Source organism: Nicotiana sylvestris, chromosome 5 (genome assembly GCF_000393655.2).
Source record: "Nicotiana sylvestris chromosome 5, ASM39365v2, whole genome shotgun sequence".
NCBI lineage: Eukaryota > Viridiplantae > Streptophyta > Magnoliopsida > Solanales > Solanaceae > Nicotiana > Nicotiana sylvestris.
This window is the reverse complement of record NC_091061.1, coordinates 110539488-110559915: the sequence shown is the minus strand read 5'-3', so window position 1 is coordinate 110559915 and position 20428 is coordinate 110539488. Positions and strand designations below refer to the sequence as shown.

The 20428-nt window shown below is 39.2% G+C and overlaps 1 protein-coding gene across 2 annotated transcripts; it reads right to left on the bottom strand.

The window, feature by feature from the left end:
- Nucleotides 1-770: 770 nt before the first annotated feature.
- Nucleotides 771-6360, bottom strand: LOC104211592 (CDP-diacylglycerol--glycerol-3-phosphate 3-phosphatidyltransferase 2). 2 transcript variants are annotated; one of them, XM_009760671.2, is made up of 7 exons: nt 5829-6360; nt 3410-3507; nt 3257-3307; nt 2981-3094; nt 1554-1610; nt 1384-1469; nt 771-1300 (listed from the first exon to the last, which is right to left on the bottom strand). In XM_009760671.2, the coding sequence occupies exons 1-7, from the start codon at nt 6250-6252 to the stop codon at nt 1180-1182; spliced, it is 951 nt and encodes a 316-aa protein (XP_009758973.1). In that variant the 5' UTR covers nt 6253-6360; the 3' UTR covers nt 771-1179. The 2 variants fall into 2 exon arrangements, with proteins under 2 accessions (XP_009758973.1, XP_070030689.1); XM_070174588.1 differs by lacking the exon at nt 2981-3094.
- Between the last annotated feature and the right edge of the window lie 14068 nt (nt 6361-20428).

Genomic DNA, 20428 nt, shown 5'->3' with positions numbered 1-20428 from the left:
AGCACCGCTTGTCCACTCCTTTTCCTATGCGTATTTGGAACAATCTGTCCACTTTGTAAAAAATCAAAAAAATTGGATTACTGTTTTAGAAACTTCTTTTCAATTTTGTTTTTGGAGAATGACATAATATATAATTGGTAGTATAAAATATTGAAAATGAAAAATAACTCAACTTTGAATGGTATTGGGTGTTAGGAAAAGAATTTCTTACAAAATAGCCAAATATTGTTAGGTTCCTGAATTTCTCCGTATAATTAGAAGGTGATATAAATAGCACCACTATTTCACTCCTTTCTTATGTGTACTTTATTTTCTCATCCTTTTCCTATGTGTACTTAGGACTAGTAAGTTTCTTGCCATTATAAAAACTTTCTCTCCACTTTGTAAAAACAAAGAATGTTTTATGGACATCAATTTTTCGGAAAAAGAAAGGACTCAATTTTAGAAAAACTCGATAACATTTCTATTAAGTTAACTTTCCGCTCTAGTAACTGGTAAAAAGTAATTTTTAAATTATTATTTTCTGCAGTATGAAATAAAATTGAATTTGGATTTTCAGGTAGACTCAACTTATTTTCATTGACAATATAAATAACTTTTTACCTATCAATGTATTACCGGTTGTAACAAGTTATTTTCTAAGTTACAAAATTAGGTTTATCATACATAGTTACATGTTATTGTATTATTTGTAACAATAGAAGGAATATGTAATGGTGGAATTATATTAGTGCTCCCGCATTATATCATAAAGGTATTAGTAGTTTCACTTTTCATACGAAAAAACACAATAATAAGTGCTTTATTGCATAGAACTATTTTTTTCAGTTAGAATCCAGATTACATGTGGATCCCATGTCCAATAATCCTATTTCCTGTTGAGAGACTTCATTGTCTCTCTGCTAAAGAATAGCGTCAAAGAATGTAGAGGAAAACCGAATAGTGATGACATCCTGCATCATCATTTATCTTTCTGTCTAAACCAAATGCACAGAGAATTCTATATTTTGGGACATTAGAATTGAGTCAGTAATTTTCTTCCATCGTCCTCATTAGGCAACTGTGAAAGGATTAAGGAAGACAGCTTCTCCTTGCACGATCAGTATGTATCGCTTGGGGTGATATTGGTCAACAGCAAGAAGCATGAGCCAAGATGTAGTTGGTTGATGAACAAGATTGCTACATTAACAACACTTTCCATATCTTTCTCATATACACGACCAGCGACCATACAGCAAGCCATGCTGATATATATAGCAAGATCACACCAGAACCCACAAGAGTTCCAACACCAGATAAACTAGAGAGAAAAAAGTTAAAGATGTCAAAGCATTATTAGATTTCAATCACGGCTCATGCAAGAGACTGAAAACAGAAAGTTACCTGCTATCTCTGGCTAGGAGGAGGATGGTCAATGCAGTCATCTGAGTGGCTGTTTTCCACTTCCCCAGGTTATTCACAGCTACAGCCTGAAAACTTTATCAGTTACTAATGCAACAAATAAAGCAGGAAAGTATTAGTCTACAAAATACAATGGAGGATGGGTCTTGAACCTCTGAAAGTTTACCACCCTGAGAAGCTGCCCATTCTCGAACTGCAGACATAGTAATCTGGGACACACTTTTGCAATTAGATTTCTGAGGCACAAGAAAGAGACATATGGAAAGAAAAAAGAAAAATGTATCTCCAATTAGAAGATTTATTTAGTATATCACCCCTCGAGTTACAGCCTATGTTGCTCGGACTCTCCAAAAATATCATCGGGTACGTGTCGGATCCTCCAAAAGTAGTGCATTTTTGGAGGATCCAACATGGGTGCGGTAGTATTTTGGAGAGTCCACGCAACACAGGTTACATCAACTTCCATGTTAAATTATAGAAATGTGTATGACAAAGTGTTAGAGACTGTGTCCTAAGGAAAGAAATAATTGTTGACCTAAAATTCAAATGGCAAGATATTGATGAACATTTCAACTTAACTGTTACCTAAGTTTCTCAAATTGTACACTAAGAGTTCACAACCATATTCTCAAGAGTGTTTGCTAATTAACTTACCCGTCCACATGACTTTGAAGAAAAGCAAATTTCATTGTTGACTCGCCATAAAATGAGCAAAAAACAAGTTCTAACCTTCATTTTAACGCAAGGCTAAAACATCATTGACAGTAAAAGATACTACTCCTTTTTTTCAATTTATCACACTTCCCATTTTAGGATGTTTTAGCTTTACACACTGATTTTAATGTTTTCCTATCAATCAAACTTTTCAACTATTAATTTTATACTTTCTCCCACTATCACTAATATGATATATACTTATATATATATATATATATAAGACAAATTAACATCTTAAACTCTGTTTCCAGTCAAAATCCATGATATGAAACGGTATGGCGGGGAGTACTAATAAGGCTAATCAAAGCGACATAGAGCAGATGAAAAAAGGTTGATGCCAATGTGCAAGCCTATAACCTAGATATAGGATTGAATCTTCTATTTTTGTTAACACAAAGAAATTGAGATATGGGAAGTTGGCACAGAAATTATTTGCTCTTTTGCACCAAAAAACCATTTGTGACAGATAAATTTCTACTTAAGCAAAGCTTCACAGAGAGGAAATGTAGAGTGCTAATAGGATCAAAATCTTTCTAGACACTCACTTTTTCTACTTTAGAAATCACCTTTATTTTAAATTTAAGAGACAGAAATATAGCAACTTACTTCAAAAAATGTTTGGAGAAAAAAACTATGAAACTCAAACAACTTATTTGCTCAAATTGTTATTAAAACAAAAAAAAAAATTGTTATTAAAACAAAAAAAAAAAAGAATATATAAATCCGTTGTGGAAAGAAATTTATGTCTTGCACACATGTAATCCTAATCTAGTGACTGTAAAGTATTACGGAATTAACCGTAACTCACTAAAGAAGGTCAAAGAAAATACAATTACGGGGACTTGTACAGCTTATCACTCACCTCCCTGCCTATTATCGCAATTGAAGGGACAGTTAATAGCCATGGCAACTGTCCGAACACACTGGACTCCAACGGTCTGGTGCACAACAAGATCAAGGTGGCAGCAACCATTAGCTGTTGCAGTCGAGAAGACAGTTATATAAAAAATCCTAACATCATCCTTACAAGAAAATACACCACCATGTCTCATGCTTATAACCTGCAATTTTGCTAGTAAACTAACCAAAATTGCAGGCAAGCATGACAATCCAATTGAAACAGAACAATAGAGAATACCTTGTCAGCGACTGGATCTAAAAATGCACCAAAGGCAGTTCCTAAGTTCATCTGAGCATGTCAAACAATCTAAGATTGTGATATCCAAAATATGGGAAGTAAGAAATCCAGAAGAGATGATAATATGAAACTCAAAACAGCAGAAATGAGAACCTTGCGAGCAAGGTATCCATCAAGCCAGTCAGTTATTGCTGCTGCAATAAATATGGCCGTTGTAGCAGTTGGGCCCCACCAGCTATCAACATAGAATGCTAGATTAAACAGAATACAAGATCAGTTATATAAAATACCAATTGCAAACAATGTATACTCTCATTTATCAGCATGAGGTTCTGCCACGAATCGAAGAATGCTACTATACAAATTAAAACAGATCTTATATTTTTATTACCTTCCATCAAAAAAAGAAAAACATATCTTCTATTTCATCAACATTTTCAAGACGGCTGGATAAACAGAAAGAACATGCACAAGGGATTGCCAATAAGTAAACATTTCAATGATCTACTCATGCATGAAGCCACAAGACACACTATATTGACACTGGCACTTGTGACCTATGGAGGTCCACCTATATTAGCTTCATGCATAACTACCTCCCCACACCCCATTTATGGGATCAAACTGGGTTTTTTGTTATTGTTGTTGTTGCAGCATAGCCAGTCCCAAGCCCAGATAAAGACGGGGTCTGTGATAGGTTGATGGTCAGTGTATAAAAATTCCGAACAATGAGTAGTCTCTAACTATAGAAGGAACGGGCTAAACATTATGAAATAGATTACAGGACTTATATAGCTCGCCTAACTAGTTTGAGCTTGAAGCTTGATTGATCAATTGACTTGTGACCTAACTAGACCATGTCCAGCAAATTTCCAAAACGAACTTATAAAGCTACACCAAATCAAACAGAACTATGCAAGTGGGAGAAACTATAAAGGCATAGAAAAGCCCACGATGCATACCTATATGCAGTATGGTTGGATAAAGATCAGGTTACACAAGAAATTCACTAACTAGATGCACCTATATGGTTCCGGTCAATAGCCAACAAGAAACAACTACACCTTAGTCCCAAACAAGTTTGGGTCGGCGATATGAATCCTCATATCATCCGTTCAATAGCCAACATAGTTTATTAATGCTATACTTAGTTGCTAACTGGAAAGCTTTGTAACAACTCAGAAGTGACCTGCACAACGTAGTGCATAAATATCATCAATTTGCAGAATTCGACCGAGTTTGCTATTTTCTACTGAACTTAAACCAAAATTTGCAAAGGTGTAAGCTTCTCCAGTGTCTTAGACCATGTGCAGCCATACTTCAACAAACTTCGAGTAAATATTCCAAATAACTACTGCATTGTTTTCGGACATGAACAAAATTTATGATTTTCGAGGGATTAGCAAATCACGATAATGCTAGGTTTATTCCTCGCTCAACACCGAAATAGACCCCTCTAGTGGAAGCATTCCCTTCTTCCAAAGTTGAAGGTCTTTACTATTTATGTTGGTGGTGTCTAGGCCAGTGGCGGAACTAGAAATGTATGCAAGGAGATTCAAAAAAAAATTTAGGATATCACAATTGGGATTTAAACCTATAAGGCTATAACCTAAAGTAACTTTTGAACACCCTTCACTAAAATACTTGAACTTTTCTTCATGTTAAGGGGATCCAACAGCTCACATGTAGCCAAAAATATCATTTTTACCCTATTTGCATATTGCAATTTTTCGGCGAAGCGGGTTCGGTTGAATTCCCTTCATTCGATTTAGTTCTGCCACTGGTCTACGCCAGCTTGTACACCTTGACTATTCGCACCGGGTAACTCTACCTGCCATGGTTTAGGCAGATGAGAATAAATTATTTAGTGTTTATTGCCTTTGCTAGAAGCCTAGAATTTCAACCCTGATCTCCAAGGCTTTCACCCACTTCACCAACTGCTAGGCCACTCTCTAGGGTGCTTCCATAGTTAATCTTGTTTCACGTTTATTGATTAGGTGCTTTAAGAATGTATTAGGAATAAGAATGTCATTAATGACACTCTCTCAATCAGAAAATTGTTGTCCTTTTTGGTTACTAAAAGTCAAAGAAGGTGATCTTTGATTAAAAAATTTAAATCTATTATGTCGGTATTTTGAAATTAAAAAATATTACAACTTATAGCACTTTTCATGCTATGTATTAATACATTTTTTATACTTAGGAAAAAACTTAACAAATTATGGCAAATGTAAGACCGGAACCAGTCAATTGATCCTCCTACAGTAAAAAGGACCAAAATTATGGGAAGAGTATATTTAGGCCAAAGGCGTTTTCATTTAAACAATCCCAATTTTAATTACTTCCATTATCCTCCATATCTATCCATCTCGTTATAACCTTTCTGTCTTACATTCCACATATAATCCATAACTAAAAGACCAGATTTCAGTTACTTCAGCGAATGTCTCTCCCACTAAAGTCGATTATGAATTTATCCACAAGTATTTGCTTAAGAGAAATCTAATTCATCAATCATCAAAGAGCATACATTGTTTAAAATGCATCAAGCAAAAGTAGTTGAGAAACTTACTGCTTACAAGAAGCGGAACAGCAGCCACGCGGCCAATTGTTAAAATCGTGGGCAATGTCAGCAACTTCTCAGACTTCGATGGCGGTGGTGGTGGAGGAGATGCTTTTTCACGGCGGAGATCCTCCTCCTTGTGATCAGGTGCGGGGCACATTTGAGTAGTAGAAATACTTCTCAACGGAAAGTTAGCATATCCCTTACCCAAAAACCCTAACAATTTCTGACGGTGACGAAAATCACCGGACGCCGGAATTGAAATTGAAGTCCCCCACCAACAGCGGCGCGTGTGAGTTGACACACTTACGGCGGCGGCGGCGGCGGCGGCGGAGCTAGAGGTACCGGTGACGGAGGTAAAAGAGCGGAAGAAATTGTAGGGCTTGCGAGAATAAATAGAGGTCACAGCGTTGAGTTTAAGACCACCGGGCATGTTGTAATTGTAATAATACTAATAGGCGACAGCTGCTAAGGTTAGTAAAGTTGGGGAGTCGTAACAACTAAACAAACATCAAAGTCGTTTGTTTCTTCGAATTGAAGAATGGGGTGGGGACAGTTAAAGAGGGGAATATCGTCCTTCACCACCTCTGCCTTTTCAATTATTCTAACAAAAAGAACATGTCCAAAAATTTGTCCTTTACTCATACTCATATGTACACCTTATTTTCGTGAAGTACTAAATTACAACAAAATCTTCAATCTTGAAGTAGCATGTAGTAATATGTATATATTCAATACTTAGGATGTACCCTTAAAATAAGTAACAATTTGTACGCGGTTTAAAGGATACGTGATTTAATTTAATAAGAATGATTTATGAACAATAAATAATTAAATTAAAGAGAAACAAAACGATCAAATCAAATGTAATGGACAATTAAGCATGGTTTAGGACGAACATTGAAAATTGACTCCGATCAAGCCCTCGAGACGGGCTCGGTTACAACTAAATAAATAAGCAATTGAAGAACACTTTGAACAGTAGCTAGAGAACAAAAATAAATTTTATTGCTTTGATATGTGTGCTAAAAATATATGAAAAAATGAACAGGTTCCCCCCTTTATATAGTAGGGGAATTTCAATCCTAATACAAGTCTAAATAAGATATCTTTTCTCTTCTAGTAAGTCACGATACCCAGCTGACATCAGGCAAGATTTTTGTCGTAATATCCGATTGAGGGCGGATATTTCGGCCCCTTATTTGTCCTTTATAACCGTCTTTCTTTTAGCCTCGATTCTTCGTTTTGCTCGAGCTCGATTCCTTTCATGTTCGGCCATGTCCGAATCTCGGTGTGCCATCCATCCCCGGGCTCTAATCTGGGAACCCTCGGCTGTACCCGAGCCTGCAATGAACCACGTCGTCTCATGTTTCTTCATCGAGAAATCAGGAATAACTTCTTCCCCTATTTTATGCATACACATATAGTCCCTTCACTTTTCGGAGAGTAGATTTATAGAAACGACATGAAGTGATTAATTCACCCGGATTCCTTCCTCCGTACGCCACAAGCGAGTTGAAAAGTCATCGAAACGTCCCATCAGTAGTGTCGTTCTGACTTCGGACATGTGTCAGCCACCAGTTGACCATCCTCGATAGGCACCGAATGCGAAACGTCATGCATTTATTACTTCTTTCCTATAAAAGCTCTAGTTTCCTTTTTCACTTTTTTACTTTCTGATTTCAAATTTTTTTTAGTTACCCTCGAAGTTTTTACTTGTTCATCACTCCCTCATATCTTCAAAAGATTATTCTCCACATCTTTATTTCTTCATATTTAATCTTCAAACCTTTATATTTTATCTTCAAATCTTCGTCCCAGATCTTCAAATCTTCATTTCAACATTCAAAACTCCATACCAACCTTCAAACCTTCATATTCTCAGGTCGAGATGGCAAAACCTCAAAATCGGTGCCTAAAAATACTGCTCCTTCAACATCTACCCCGGCCACAGATTTCGAGGCAACCCTTCTGGTAGCAACCCTGGAACCTCTTCTTAAAGAGTTTATACTCGGAGGCTGCTCCATAGATAACGACTTTAAGGTCGAAAAAGCCTCCAAACAAGGAGATCGAGGTGAGGAGGGGTGGAGGTATATATGCTCCATCATCAAGGAAACATTCCAAGCGGTCTGGGAGGATTGCAAATGGGAAGGCAAAGACATAGTCGTTCTCGACCCTGATGATGATATCATAACATTCGTGGAGGGATACTTAAGCGTTTATACGTATCCCTTTACACTTGGTCTGATGGACACGGTGGTCCTTGACTTTTGTAAAAGGTATGATGTCTGTCTCAGGCAGATCCATCTATCCTTTTGGAGGATCAAGACCCTCCTCCATCACTTTTCCAACAACACGGAGGAGCCCCGGTTCACGATCGACCATTTGCTACGTGTCTACAACCCCTAGTCTTCCGAATGGGTTAATCAACCTTGTCTGATAGGCAAAAAAGGCTCCTTTCTCGAGCATCGATGAGGATAGGGACCGAGGTTAGCAGGGGAGATTTGTTCGAGTAAAGACCAAAGACCTCATTCCCTCCGAGTTCCTACCATTCCTGGAGAAGTGGAACTCAAAATGTAAGGTTGTTTCCTTTTAATTTACTACTCCTTTGACTTTATGCCTCTTTTCCCAATACTCACTTTTTTATATGCAGTTCTAGCCCGAGTCCCCAATGCAATCCCTTGCTTTAGGGAGTGGGTCTAGGGCATATGCAAACAACTTACATATTCCGATCATGAGTAACGCAAACTTTCCAAAGGCAAATGGGAGGCTCGTTCCCATGGTGAGTGTCCCTCTTCTCCTTGTTGAATTTCCCTATAAGTCATTTTTAGTTTATCACCACTCTGACTAAGTCCTTTCTTTTCACAAGTTTGCCCAAGACCATCGAACTTCGGACAATTACCGAGTTCGTGGCCTTGTCCCCATCTAAAAACCCTTTTACTTTGGTACAACCTACTATTGAGGTTGCTACGAAGAACGAGGATAAAACAAGAAAGAAGAAAAGGTCCCCTAACTCTCCGGATTCTCCTAACAAGGCCAAGAAGAAAAGGATTGTAGTAAATGTCATAAAGAATAACAAGAAAAGTACTCGTGCCAGGGTCCCGAGCCTTGAGTCTCTATATCGGCTCAGAGATTACCCTGAGGATGATGGCTTGGAGTTTGTCGATCATGAGTCGATCGACATCGCACAAGAGCTGGAAACCCTGGAGGGGAATGACCATAAGGTTGATCCTTCTTAGCTCAGGAGCCCGAGGAGGAGCATGTTGCCACTGCTCTTCGAGGAGCTACTTCAGTTCTGAAAGAGATTGCCGACGTCATTGACGTCCTGGAGTCACCATCTCACTTGGAGCCTCTATTAGGTGAGGCTCGGTCCGTTACAGAAAAACTAACCGAGGCGTCATATGTCGCAGATAAGGCCCTCAATTTATTTTTTGAAGGCGTTGATGTCGGTCGGCATGCTGGAAAATTACTCCAAATTTGGCCATCTAGAGATCCCGAAAAGGGATGCGTTGTTGGGGTTAGGTGGGTCGAGTTCGAGCCCAAAGCTCGAGAAGTAGATCCTCGTCCCGAGTGTGGACCCCGACCGGAAAAAGACGGTCATGTTCACAATACCGGGGGATACTACGATGCTATCCGGGCTGATCGGTGTGGCCAGTTACCTTCGTTCCTTGGTAACCAAAGAGTACCAAGTGAAGATGAACGAGGTGGACGCACCGTGCCTATTCAACGCGGCACAACAGGCGTTGAACAGGGTATAGTTTCTTCCCTCGTATTTTTCAAAGTGTTCATTTTGCCTTTGTGGGTTTTACTCATTTTTCTTATTTTATGCCTTAGGCCTCAGTGCTTCATCATAAGAGCTTCCATCGGTCCCAAATAGAGGTGAGTCACCTCGAGTTCGAGCTCTAGGAGCAGGTCCAGCAAAAGGACATATACAAGCTCTTTGTGAGCAAAAAGATGAAGTCCTTACGGACCATTCCATCCGGCTGGCTCAAAAGAACACCTTGAAGGCACAACAGGAACACACCCTTCTGGTTGAAAAGGTAAGACTATTTGATATTAATAACGAGAGATTAAGCGCAAATGCTAACTCCGCAACCTCACAAGTCCAAGAGAAGATAGACCCGGTCGACCAACTTAGGGATGAGATGGACGAGTTCAAAGCCTTAGATGAGGAGTTGAGTAGCAAAATAGATCTCCTGGCCTCGGAGAGAGATGCCACCAAAGAGGATTTAGCATTGACCAAAGTACAACTCCAGGTGATGAAAGAAAAAGCCGATAATAGTCTCGACTAAATGAGGAACTTCGGGCACAACTTGACTCGGATGTTACAGAACAGGATGCTCTCAGCCAAGAATACACTGCTCTAAAGTCCAAATTGGAGGCTACTTCGAACGAGGACTACGAAGTTCAGGACATGTTGGCCCAGTACAAGAACGATGTGGAGGTAGCCGAGGCCCGTGTAATAATGAAGGTCCAGTATGTGAAGTGGCTGTCACGAAGAGAGACCCTTGAGGAGATCCACACCCGGGGAATTGACCTAGTGTTTAAGATCGAAGAGGAGAATAGGCTTGAAGCCGAGTCCAGAGAGAGATACTAGCCTAATGGTTCAGGCAGCGAGTCGGGCTCCTATGAAGACTAGGAAAGAAATGCCTTAGTTTTTTTTTGTTTTTTCTTGTAGCTATTTTGTATTTTGGGGTCGTTTCATGGCGCCTATGTAAATATATATATATATATATATATATATATATATATGTATATGTATGTATATAATTTTTCTCTTTGGTTATACATTGTGTCCTTTACTTTTCAGTATTTGCTTATGTTCAAGACTTATAACCAGTGCTTTGGTCTTCAAAATATGTCATCAATGCCTTAGCGTAGAATTTGACATCAGTTAGACTGTTTATTCTTCCAAAGCCCAAATGAGTCCTAAGTTAAGTAAAAACTCCAAGTTGCTTTGACTTCGGAGGACCTGATAAAAAACAAAGTCTTTGTTAAGATATTTGAATATTTTAACTGGACACAATTATTCTTTGCCTAAGGTTACTCTTTTTATGGCCGTAACTCTAGACCGAGTCTGAAATAATCTTTCATAGATTAAAAACGTGTAAGGACCTTACTTTTTATGTACGGACTCGGACATCTTCGAGCCGTTTAGGTTGGCCGTAGCATTTCGTATTTGGGCCCTGCCTTGTAGGCTCGACGCCTCCGTGATTAAGTAACCTAAATTTTCGGATCTTATTGTCGGGTAGTAGTCTCTGGTTCGGGAAGGCCCTTAGGCTTAAGGGTTTTGAACCTAATATTTATTCTAAGTAATTTAACAATAATATTTCTTGTGCAAATATGGACCGATGAAATATAGAAGGCAAATTTCTTTTATTACTTTGAATGTCGTGTGAATAATCGATGGTACAAAAGCTATCTGCCATGGCGAGAATGAGCTATATGGTCACGGTTCGTTTGACCGTTACAATCAATCCTAATATTCAAGCCTTGGCTTTCAATATCGAATAAAAATACTTTCTAAATTTTTGAACTTAGGACTTTGGTTCTTGACTTAGGGTGTGATGGCCCTAGTATCCGAGACTAAATTTTGAGGGCTCGAATATTATTGATCAGATACATACAATATGTAGTCCTCGGTCTTAGAATAGTCTTCAAAACTAGGATAGCACATTTTACTATTGCCTCGTTAAAATCTTTACAGTAAAACCCACTTCATGAAAAAATTGATCCAAGGGAAAAAGAGTGCAACATGTGCTTTTACACCTAATCCCTAGATTTGACTTCGACTAAGTACCTTTACGTGTTAGTTTAAATCCTAATAATCCAGAAAGAAGATTATGTTCATACCTTAGCAGTTGTACCACTTTAAGTGTGCCACATTTCAATTGTCAGGTAGTTGTACCTCACTTTAGGACTCGAGTTGGTATGAGCCTTTCCCCGTTATATAGGTGACTCTGTACGGTCATTCCCAGTTCAGACCTATTTTCCCATTATTCTGGTTCTTTGTATGCAATGTAACTTTCCTCAGTATCAACTCCCCGACTTGGAAGTGTCGAAGGTTTGCCCTTTGGTTGTAGTATCTCCCCATTCATTGCTTTTGGGCCTCTAATTGGACTAGGGCGGCTTCTCGCGTTTTGTCTACTAAATTTAAGCTCGTGGACATGGCCTCATCGTTTGATGTCTCCGTAGAGTATTGGAACCTTCGGCTCGGTTCTCCTACCTCTACCGGAATCAAAGCTTCTGTGCCATAGACTAGAGAGAATAGTGTTTCACCGATACTCGACTTCGAATTTGTTCGATATGCCCATCGGACCTCGGGCAAAATTTCTTTCCATTTATTTTGAGTCGGCAAATCTTTTCTTTAGGTTTTGCAGCATCTTTTTGTTTGTTGACTCTTCTTGACCGTTCCCACTTGAGTGGTAAGTTGATAAAATCTTCTTGATTTTGTGATCTTCAAAAAACTATTAATCTTGTCGCCGATGAACTATCTCCCGTTGTCACACGTGATCTCGGTCGGTACCCCAAACCGGCATATTATATGATCCCAGATGAATTCGATGACCTCCTTTTCCCTAACTTTATTGAATGCATGTGCTTCAACCCACTTGGACAAGTAATCAGTCATAAGTAAGATGTACTGGGCTTTGCCGGGTGCCCACGGCAAGGGACCAATGATGTTCATTCCCTATTTCATGAATGACCAAAGGGAAAGGACCTGGTGAAGCATCTCCGGTTGGTAGATCATCATGGCATGCCTACGACATGTGTTACACTTTTGAACAAAGTCTTTTGCATCCTTTTCCATCTTGTTCCAGTAATAACCGGCTCTGATCAATTTTTGAACCAAGGATTTTGCTCATGAATAGTTTCCACTAGTACCCTCGTGGACTTCCCTCATCACGTAATCGATCTCTCCGGGACCTAATCACCTTGCTAATGATCGGAAGAAAGATCTTCGGTATAGTTTTCCTCCAACCAAGCTAATTATGGAAGCCTTAGTTCGTAGGGTCCTCGATTCTTTTGGATCCGGTGGCAATTTCCCTTTTTGAAGGTAGTCTATGTATTTGTTTCTCCAATCCAAGTCAATCTTGTTGAGTTTACCTCATGTGACCTTCCTCTATCATTGAGTTCATTAATTGCACCACCGCTCCGGAATTGAATTCATCGGAGTCGATTGGCGACCCTAGATTAGCCAACACATCGGCCTCGTTATTTTGATCTCGAGGTACATGTTGTAGTGTCCATTCCTTAAACTGATGTAATTTCACTTGCAACTTATCCAAGTATCTTCGCATCCAGTCCTCTTTTACTTCAAATGTCCCATTGACTTGGTTAAAAACGAGAAGGGAGTCGCACTTGGCTTCGATCACCTCAGCTCACAGGCTTTTAGCCAGTTCTAGACCTGCAATCATAGCCTCATATTCAGCTTCATTGTTAGTCAATTTCACAATTCTAATAGATTGCCTTATTACATTACCCGTAAGTGGTTTTAATACGATTCCCAACACGAACCCTTTTGCTTTAGAAGCATCATCCATGAATAGGGTCCAAACCCTCGAGCTAGTCCCCGAGGCGAGAAATAATTCTTTCTCAGCCTCGAGGATCAAGGCCAGCATAAAGTCAGCCACGAAGTCTGCGAAACTCTGAGACTTTATAACAGTTAAGGGTTTGTACTCAATATCATAGCCGCTAACCTCTATGGCCCATTTGTCCAGTTGACCCGAGAGCTCAAGTTTATGCATAATATTCCTTAGTGGATACAATGTCACGACACATATGGGGTGACACTGAAAGTGGGATTTTAGTTTCCTAGATGCACTTAATAAGGCAAGCGCTAATTTCTCTAAGTGCAGATACCTTGTTTTGGCATCTCCTAGGGTTCTACTAACATAATAGATAGGAAACTGTGTACCTTTTTCTTCCCAGACCATGACACTACTTATCACTACCTCGGAGACTGCCAAGTTGAGGTATAACTGCTCGTTCGCTTTCGGGGTGTGCAACAAAGTAGGGCTTGATAGGTATCATTTAAGTTCTTCTAAAGCCTATTGACATTTCGGGGTCCAAAAGAAGATGTTCTTCTTCTTTAGTAATGAGAAAAATTGGTGGCTTTTGTCCGATGACCTCGAAATAAACCAGCCCAATGCGGCTATCCGCCTGGTCAGCCTTTGTATCGCCTTGACGTTGTCAACTACGGTGGTATCTTCTATGGCTTTTATCTTATCTGGGTTGATCTCTATTACCCAGTTCGACACCATGAAATCGAGGAACTTGCCTGAGTCGAGTCCGAAGGCACACTTCTCCGGGTTCATCTTCATGTTGTATTTTCTTAGTATGTCGAAGGTTTTCTGCAAATGCTTCAAATGGTCCTTTAATCGCAGGAACTTAACTAATGTATCATCAATATAAACCTTTATTGATTTTCTTATTTGTTCCTCGAACATTTGGTTAACTAGGCATTGATACGTGACACCGACATTTTTTAATCCAAACAACATATGTTATAACAATAGGTGCCAAATTTAGTTATAAAAGAAGTCTTCTCTTGGTCACCCAGATCCATCCATATTTGGTTGTACCCAGAATAGGCATCAAGAAAACTCAGTGTCTTTTTCTCGGCCATTGCATCGATTATTAGGTCGATGTCAGGCAAAGGAAATGAATCCTTTGGACATGCCTTATTCAAGTCCTTATCATCTACACACATTCTAAGTTTTTTTTTAGGTATGACCACTACGTTAGCTAGCCAATCCGGATATTTAACTTCTCAAATGGAACCTATTTTCAAGAGTTTAGATACCTTGTCTTTGATGAATGTGTGTTTGATTTCGGATTGGATCCTCCTCTTCTGTTTGATCGGGTGGAGTTTTGGATCCAAGCTTACTTTGTGAGTTGTTACCTCTGGTGGGGTCCCTGTCATATCTAAGTAGGATAAGGCAAAACAATCGGCATTAGCTTTAAGGAAATTAATAAGTTTTTTCCTGAGCTCAGGGGTTAACCCCGTGCCTAGGTATACCTTTCTGTCCGGTAGATACTCGATCAGTATGTCCTATTCCAATTCCTCAATCGTTGATTTGGTGGCATCAATATCATCGAGTGCTATAAAGGATCTCGGGACCCCAAAATCATTTTTCTCATTAATTGGGTGTTACCCCTATTTCTCTAGCCTGGTCAAGGTCAGGACCGGTGATTTCTATTTGGTGCCTTTCTCTTCAACCAGTCCCTACCTTTTGATGTTGTGATTGCGGGCACCAGGATCACCATCTCGACAGCGAACATCTCCTTTGCAACTGATTGTTCCTCATATACCGTTTTGATTCTACCTAGGATGGAAAACTTCAATGCTTGTTGCAATGTCAACGACACCACTCTCATGATCTAGACCCATGGCCTCTCGAACAGGGCATTGTATCTCATGTACCCCTGATCGGTTCCAAGCCTGCACTACTATTGCGTAGCGAGGATGGTCGATACCATTTTACCTAACTAGGTCGGGGTCGAATCCACAAGGAGTTAATTTGTTTGGAATTAGGTTTATATCCAAGTCTATATGTGGGTTTTGCTCTTAATTACACTTTCACAAATGGTTTGGTTTGTTTTCTACTTCTACTTCTATTCTATAGCATGCAATATTTGAAACTAAGTATAATGTTTTTGTTGTTGATTTTCAAGGGTTTTAAAGGGACTAGGGTAGTAACTTTCACCTAGGTGGATATCTAATAGGTAGCAAAAATCTAGGGCAATCATATGATTAATTGGATTCGTAATATAGCTATCATACTCGGGTACTCACTCTATATCTCTCGGTAGTTTGAGTGATTTTGCCCAATTTGGCTTTCTCAAGTCCAAATGGGTATTCATGTAATTCAAATAATTTTAGCTCAAGTCGGGTATTACTATCTCTAGGTTTAACCCTTTAATTGGGGCTATCAATTTCTTGAATTCACCCCAATTCCTTGTTACAGTCCCTCTTTCTCAAGTAGAGACTATGTCATAAAGGCATAAATCAGTGTTTGCAACCAGTAATTCAATAGTTCTAGCAAGAACTAGGCTAAATATCACTAACCCATGCATATTCAAGTCCTAAAATTCAAGATCCATCAAATACCCACAGTAGGGTTGGGTCACAACTGTTATAGCCCATATCCACACGCGTTAGTTCATGCCATATATTAGTTAACATAAATCTAAGAAGGAATTACCTTTGGGATGATAAGAAGTTAATCCTATTGGTCTTAAGTGATACAAGGGTGTATAAGGGTGATTAACAAGTATTAGAAGTTAAACGAATCAAGGATGTTGTAACTCGTATTTTTAGGTAAATCTAGAGGTTCTTAATACACTCAAGGTCATGTATTAAAGTGTTTGAATCATATAATATTTGTATCGTAAGTCTTGAAACCAAACGAGTTATGAAACAAAAGTCGACAAACGTTGTCGCAACTTAGGTTTATAATTTTACTTAAACATTAGGTTAAATGTTTCTAAGCTTTTCTCCTAATTTACAAGGAATTACGGGGTGATCTACCCACCAAATTAAGGATCTATGAGTCTAGTTTCTAACACATTAAACCATTTGTCAATACGATCTCGGAGTATAGATATATTCATTTCGCAAGCCTACGCAGATTGGTAGATGACAAGTAGGTGCATCACCTACTTGCCAAAATGATAGGACAAAATTAAAAGACCTAAGTCGGCCAAGAGAGGACTTTTAAGGGATTATGAACTCAGTTATTTCATCCATATTTCAGACCCTCAAAACTAAAGTTAAGCCCTGCAACTCCTCTGCAAAAATCCCACACAAACCCTAATCGATTTTCCCTCTCTTTCAAGTTCTATTTGAAGGTAAAACCTAGAGTTTGAAGAACCAAGGGAAGGGCTGAGTTATCCAACAAGTAAGGTAAGTTACTGCCATCTTTCATACATTTTTCTCTGCTGTGAATCCATGGTAATTCGTTCTATACATGTAAGAACTCACGGGACGGTGATCGGAAGCCGTGAGTTCGAGTTATTCACTTGTAGCGGACTGTTTTGTGGATTGTTTTGTGTTGCTATTGGGCTGCGTGTTTTACTACTATTTTGTGGAGTTTTGGAGGTGGAAGGGTGTGGAGGAACACCATATATATGTAGGGTTGTGGGCTGATAGTGATTTGTAATATTTTCGGGTCGTTTGACACGACTACGGTGGTCGCCGTATGTATGATGTAATTAGGTTGTGCGTGGACTGTTTTGGGAGGCTCAATATGTTTATTATTGATGTTGTTTGGGCTGTTTGGTGATTGTTTTGAATGGTGTGAAGTCATATATATAGGGGAGGTGCTGTCCGTTTCAACGTAAAATAGGTTGTGGTCGATACATAATAGTTATGACGCTTAAATGATAACGATAGTATCGTTTCTCTTATTGTAGACTAAGGAGTTGTGACAATTGCATAGCTTGTGATTGGGGAAGTATATACAAGGTATGTGAGGCTATCCCTTTTCTTCTTTTGCACGACTCCGATTGTACATAATGTAATGAACGAGCTTCCAAAGATACTCTACTCTTAGAAGCTAGCAGTACTTACATTGCTTTCCCTCTTATGGAACGATTGATGTTAATGTTGCTTCTCTTATTCTTATGTTATCAATGTTGTTGGTACTTCCTGATTCTTATAAGGTTCATAGTGAAGAGTTAGTCCTAATAACGTGTACAGAGGATACCGACCTTACGTCACTCCGAAAGGTTTAGAATGTGATTCCATGAGTCGAGCATGCATTATATATATGTATCTATTTTACTCTACCGAGCCACGCTATAGTTGGCCGGGTACGGCACCTATTGTGCAACCACTGATCAGTTGGGTTTTACCGAGCTCCACGTGGCCGGGTACGATTCTACCGAGCCTTATGATGGCCGAGTACGTTTTTACCAAGCCTATTATGGCTGGGTACGATATGATGATGATGAGGCCCACAGAGGCGTATGTTTTAAAAGTTTATGTATACATACATATGTATCATGCATTTCATGTCAGTAGCCCTCAAAGGTACTCAGATGTTCCAGGTTGTATATTCTCTATCCCTGCTTACATTACTGTTCATATTTATGGTTCTCTGCCTTACATACTCAGTACTTTATTCGTACTGATGTCCTTTTGTTTGTGGACGTTGCATGTCGTGCTGCAGGCCCTAATAGACAGGCAGGTGCAGCTCCCCCACCACAGTAGGTTGTCCAGTTCAGCAGTGATTGGCGAGATCCCTTCTCCGGACTTGCCGTGGTCTTGGTATGCATTTTTGTTATAGACATTATGGGTATGTCGGGGCCCTGTTCCGGCTATGTTGCAGCACTTATGTTCATTTAGAGGCTCATAGACAAGTGTCGACTCATGTATAGTTTGGTATGCCTTGTCGGCTGGTTTTTGTTGTATAGTCTTTCATGGTAGCGTGGTAGCTCGTACCTTATATGTAGTTTCTTGATTGTCTAGTCATCCCCTGCTATGTATGTTCATGCCATCATATTTTATTGCTGGTTGTCCATGATCCAGGTCTACCATTTATATTGATCTCATCAACCCTAAAAGATAATAAAAAAAAGGTAAGATAAAATGTACGTCGGTGCTCGACAAGTATGGTCGGGTGCTAGTCATGGCCCTCCAGTTTGGGTCGTGACAACAACCCTAGCTATGGGTTTAGCTACTCATGGAAATAATAGAATTCAAAGATGAAATAAAGATAAAACTCATAATACTAGATTAAAAAATGAAAATCTAATGTTGAGAGATAATTCTAGTACAAAATTGCCCAAAATGAAATATGCAGCCATCTCACGTGTTCAGCTAAAACATAACTTAACCAAAAAATGTCAAAAAGATCTATTTATACTAAGCTGAAATTTTCGAACAAAAATACCCATGTGGAGGTTTCGCAGCTGCGTAATTCCTACCGCGGCCACACTCTTGCTTTCGCGGACGTGTAATACTAACCGCGGTCCACATTTTTAACTTCTAGATCTGGATTGAGATTTGTTTCGTGGGCCGCATAATTTCCATCACGGCCGCGTAGTGGATTTTTGCGGCCGCGTAATTATACCGCGGACCGCACTCCTTATTTTTTGCTTAAAATGTGAACTCTCTGAATCTCAGCCACCGCGGTCCGCATAATTCCAATCGCGGGCTCGATGAGACTTTTGCGGCCACACTTTTCTTGCGCGGACCATGTCGCGCCCCCTTTTATTCCTTGTTCAGCGAAGTCAGGGTTTCGACATTCTTTGGGAACAACTCATTTCCTTTTGGGAAATGGGTATAGAAATTGAAGAGTCGCCACCTAACAGATTTAAGGTGCATTAGGGCACCTATTACAAATAGTTCATATAAATTGATTTGTGTTACCAGAGATTTGGTAAGGGCTTAAAATTACCTTGAGGGAAAGGTTTTAGGCACCCCTCGAGGTCAACAACGGTGGGTCCCGGCCAAACTCATTTTGTGAATTAATCATTAAGCCAATAAAGCAGTTTAAGCATACATATGGATTAAACATGAATAAGGGAGGTCCTAGATTTATTAGCCTATAGGATCACATATGTGCAATACCCGCTAAACTTTCCTCAATGAGAGGTGTTACGCTGGCATTAACGCACAAGTCATCATATCCTTTACTACCCAATCGCCCTCCCCTTAGTAGTTATATAACCGATTCTAACTAAACGTACTCTATGCGTGCATTACTTGTCCCTTCCTTATGGCCCTGGAGGTGTTTAGGACCTCTAATTAAGGTAGTTCTAGACTCTCCTAAAGTGCTTAAAAGGAGAAAATCTAAGCGACAAGCAAAAACAAATAGGACATTCACATAAAGGAACAATTAAAAGCTCACTTTTTATCTCATCACACAAGTAGACAATAACACGTCTCAAACAACAAGATTTCAGATATTTCAAAGGATCGTGGAGCAGGATATCTAGGTCAGCATGACAAACAGAATATATGCAGCATTGTGTTAAAGCGAGGCAATAGAGACCTAATCAGTTTGCCTACTGATTTCAGGGCTTGCTGAATCTGGGCAATTCATAAATAATTAAATAAAGCACAGTTTGACAATTTGCAAGATTTTAATTATCCTACAGGCTTGCCTAGGAATGGATCTAAGATGTCCTATAATATGATATCTAGTCGTAATTAGAGTCTTAATAGGTGAACAAATGATTTTAACAGGCAGATTTTATTCGTTATGTCCTACAAACATGTTGTCTAAGTGCTGAACATTACATGATTGATTTTACACGCATTTATCTTTATAAACTTGATTCTAGGTGTCGGGACTATTTTTAAAACCTATTCTTATAGATATGGTAGTTACTGATTTTATACGATATGAGCATGGTATTTAGGTGAATGCAATAAAAATTTAAAGCATGGTTTCTAATGCACATAAGACAATGAACGTCATTATTAGGCAGGACTAGTAGCAACTTAGTGACATGATTTCTTAGTGGACATGATTATGCAGAACTTTTAGAAAGTAGAAGTTTCAGAAACAAATGATGCACATGTAAACATATTCTCTAGTGCACAAAACAACCTATAAGCATGGTTTCTAATGCAAGTAGACAAGCATCATAATCCT

What these genes read in the sequence shown, in the direction of transcription:
- LOC104211592 (XM_009760671.2), bottom strand. Translation starts at nt 6,252, where the DNA reads ATGCCCGGTGGTCTTAAACTCAACGCTGTGACCTCTATTTATTCTCGC. An exon ending in TAGATCCAGTCGCTGACAAG is followed by an intron (nt 3,095 to 3,256) that starts GTATTCTCTATT and finishes CGACTGCAACAG; the next exon opens with CTAATGGTTGCTGCCACCTT. An exon ending in AGGGTGGTAAACTTTCAGAG is followed by an intron (nt 1,470 to 1,553) that starts GTTCAAGACCCA and finishes TAAAGTTTTCAG; the next exon opens with GCTGTAGCTGTGAATAACCT.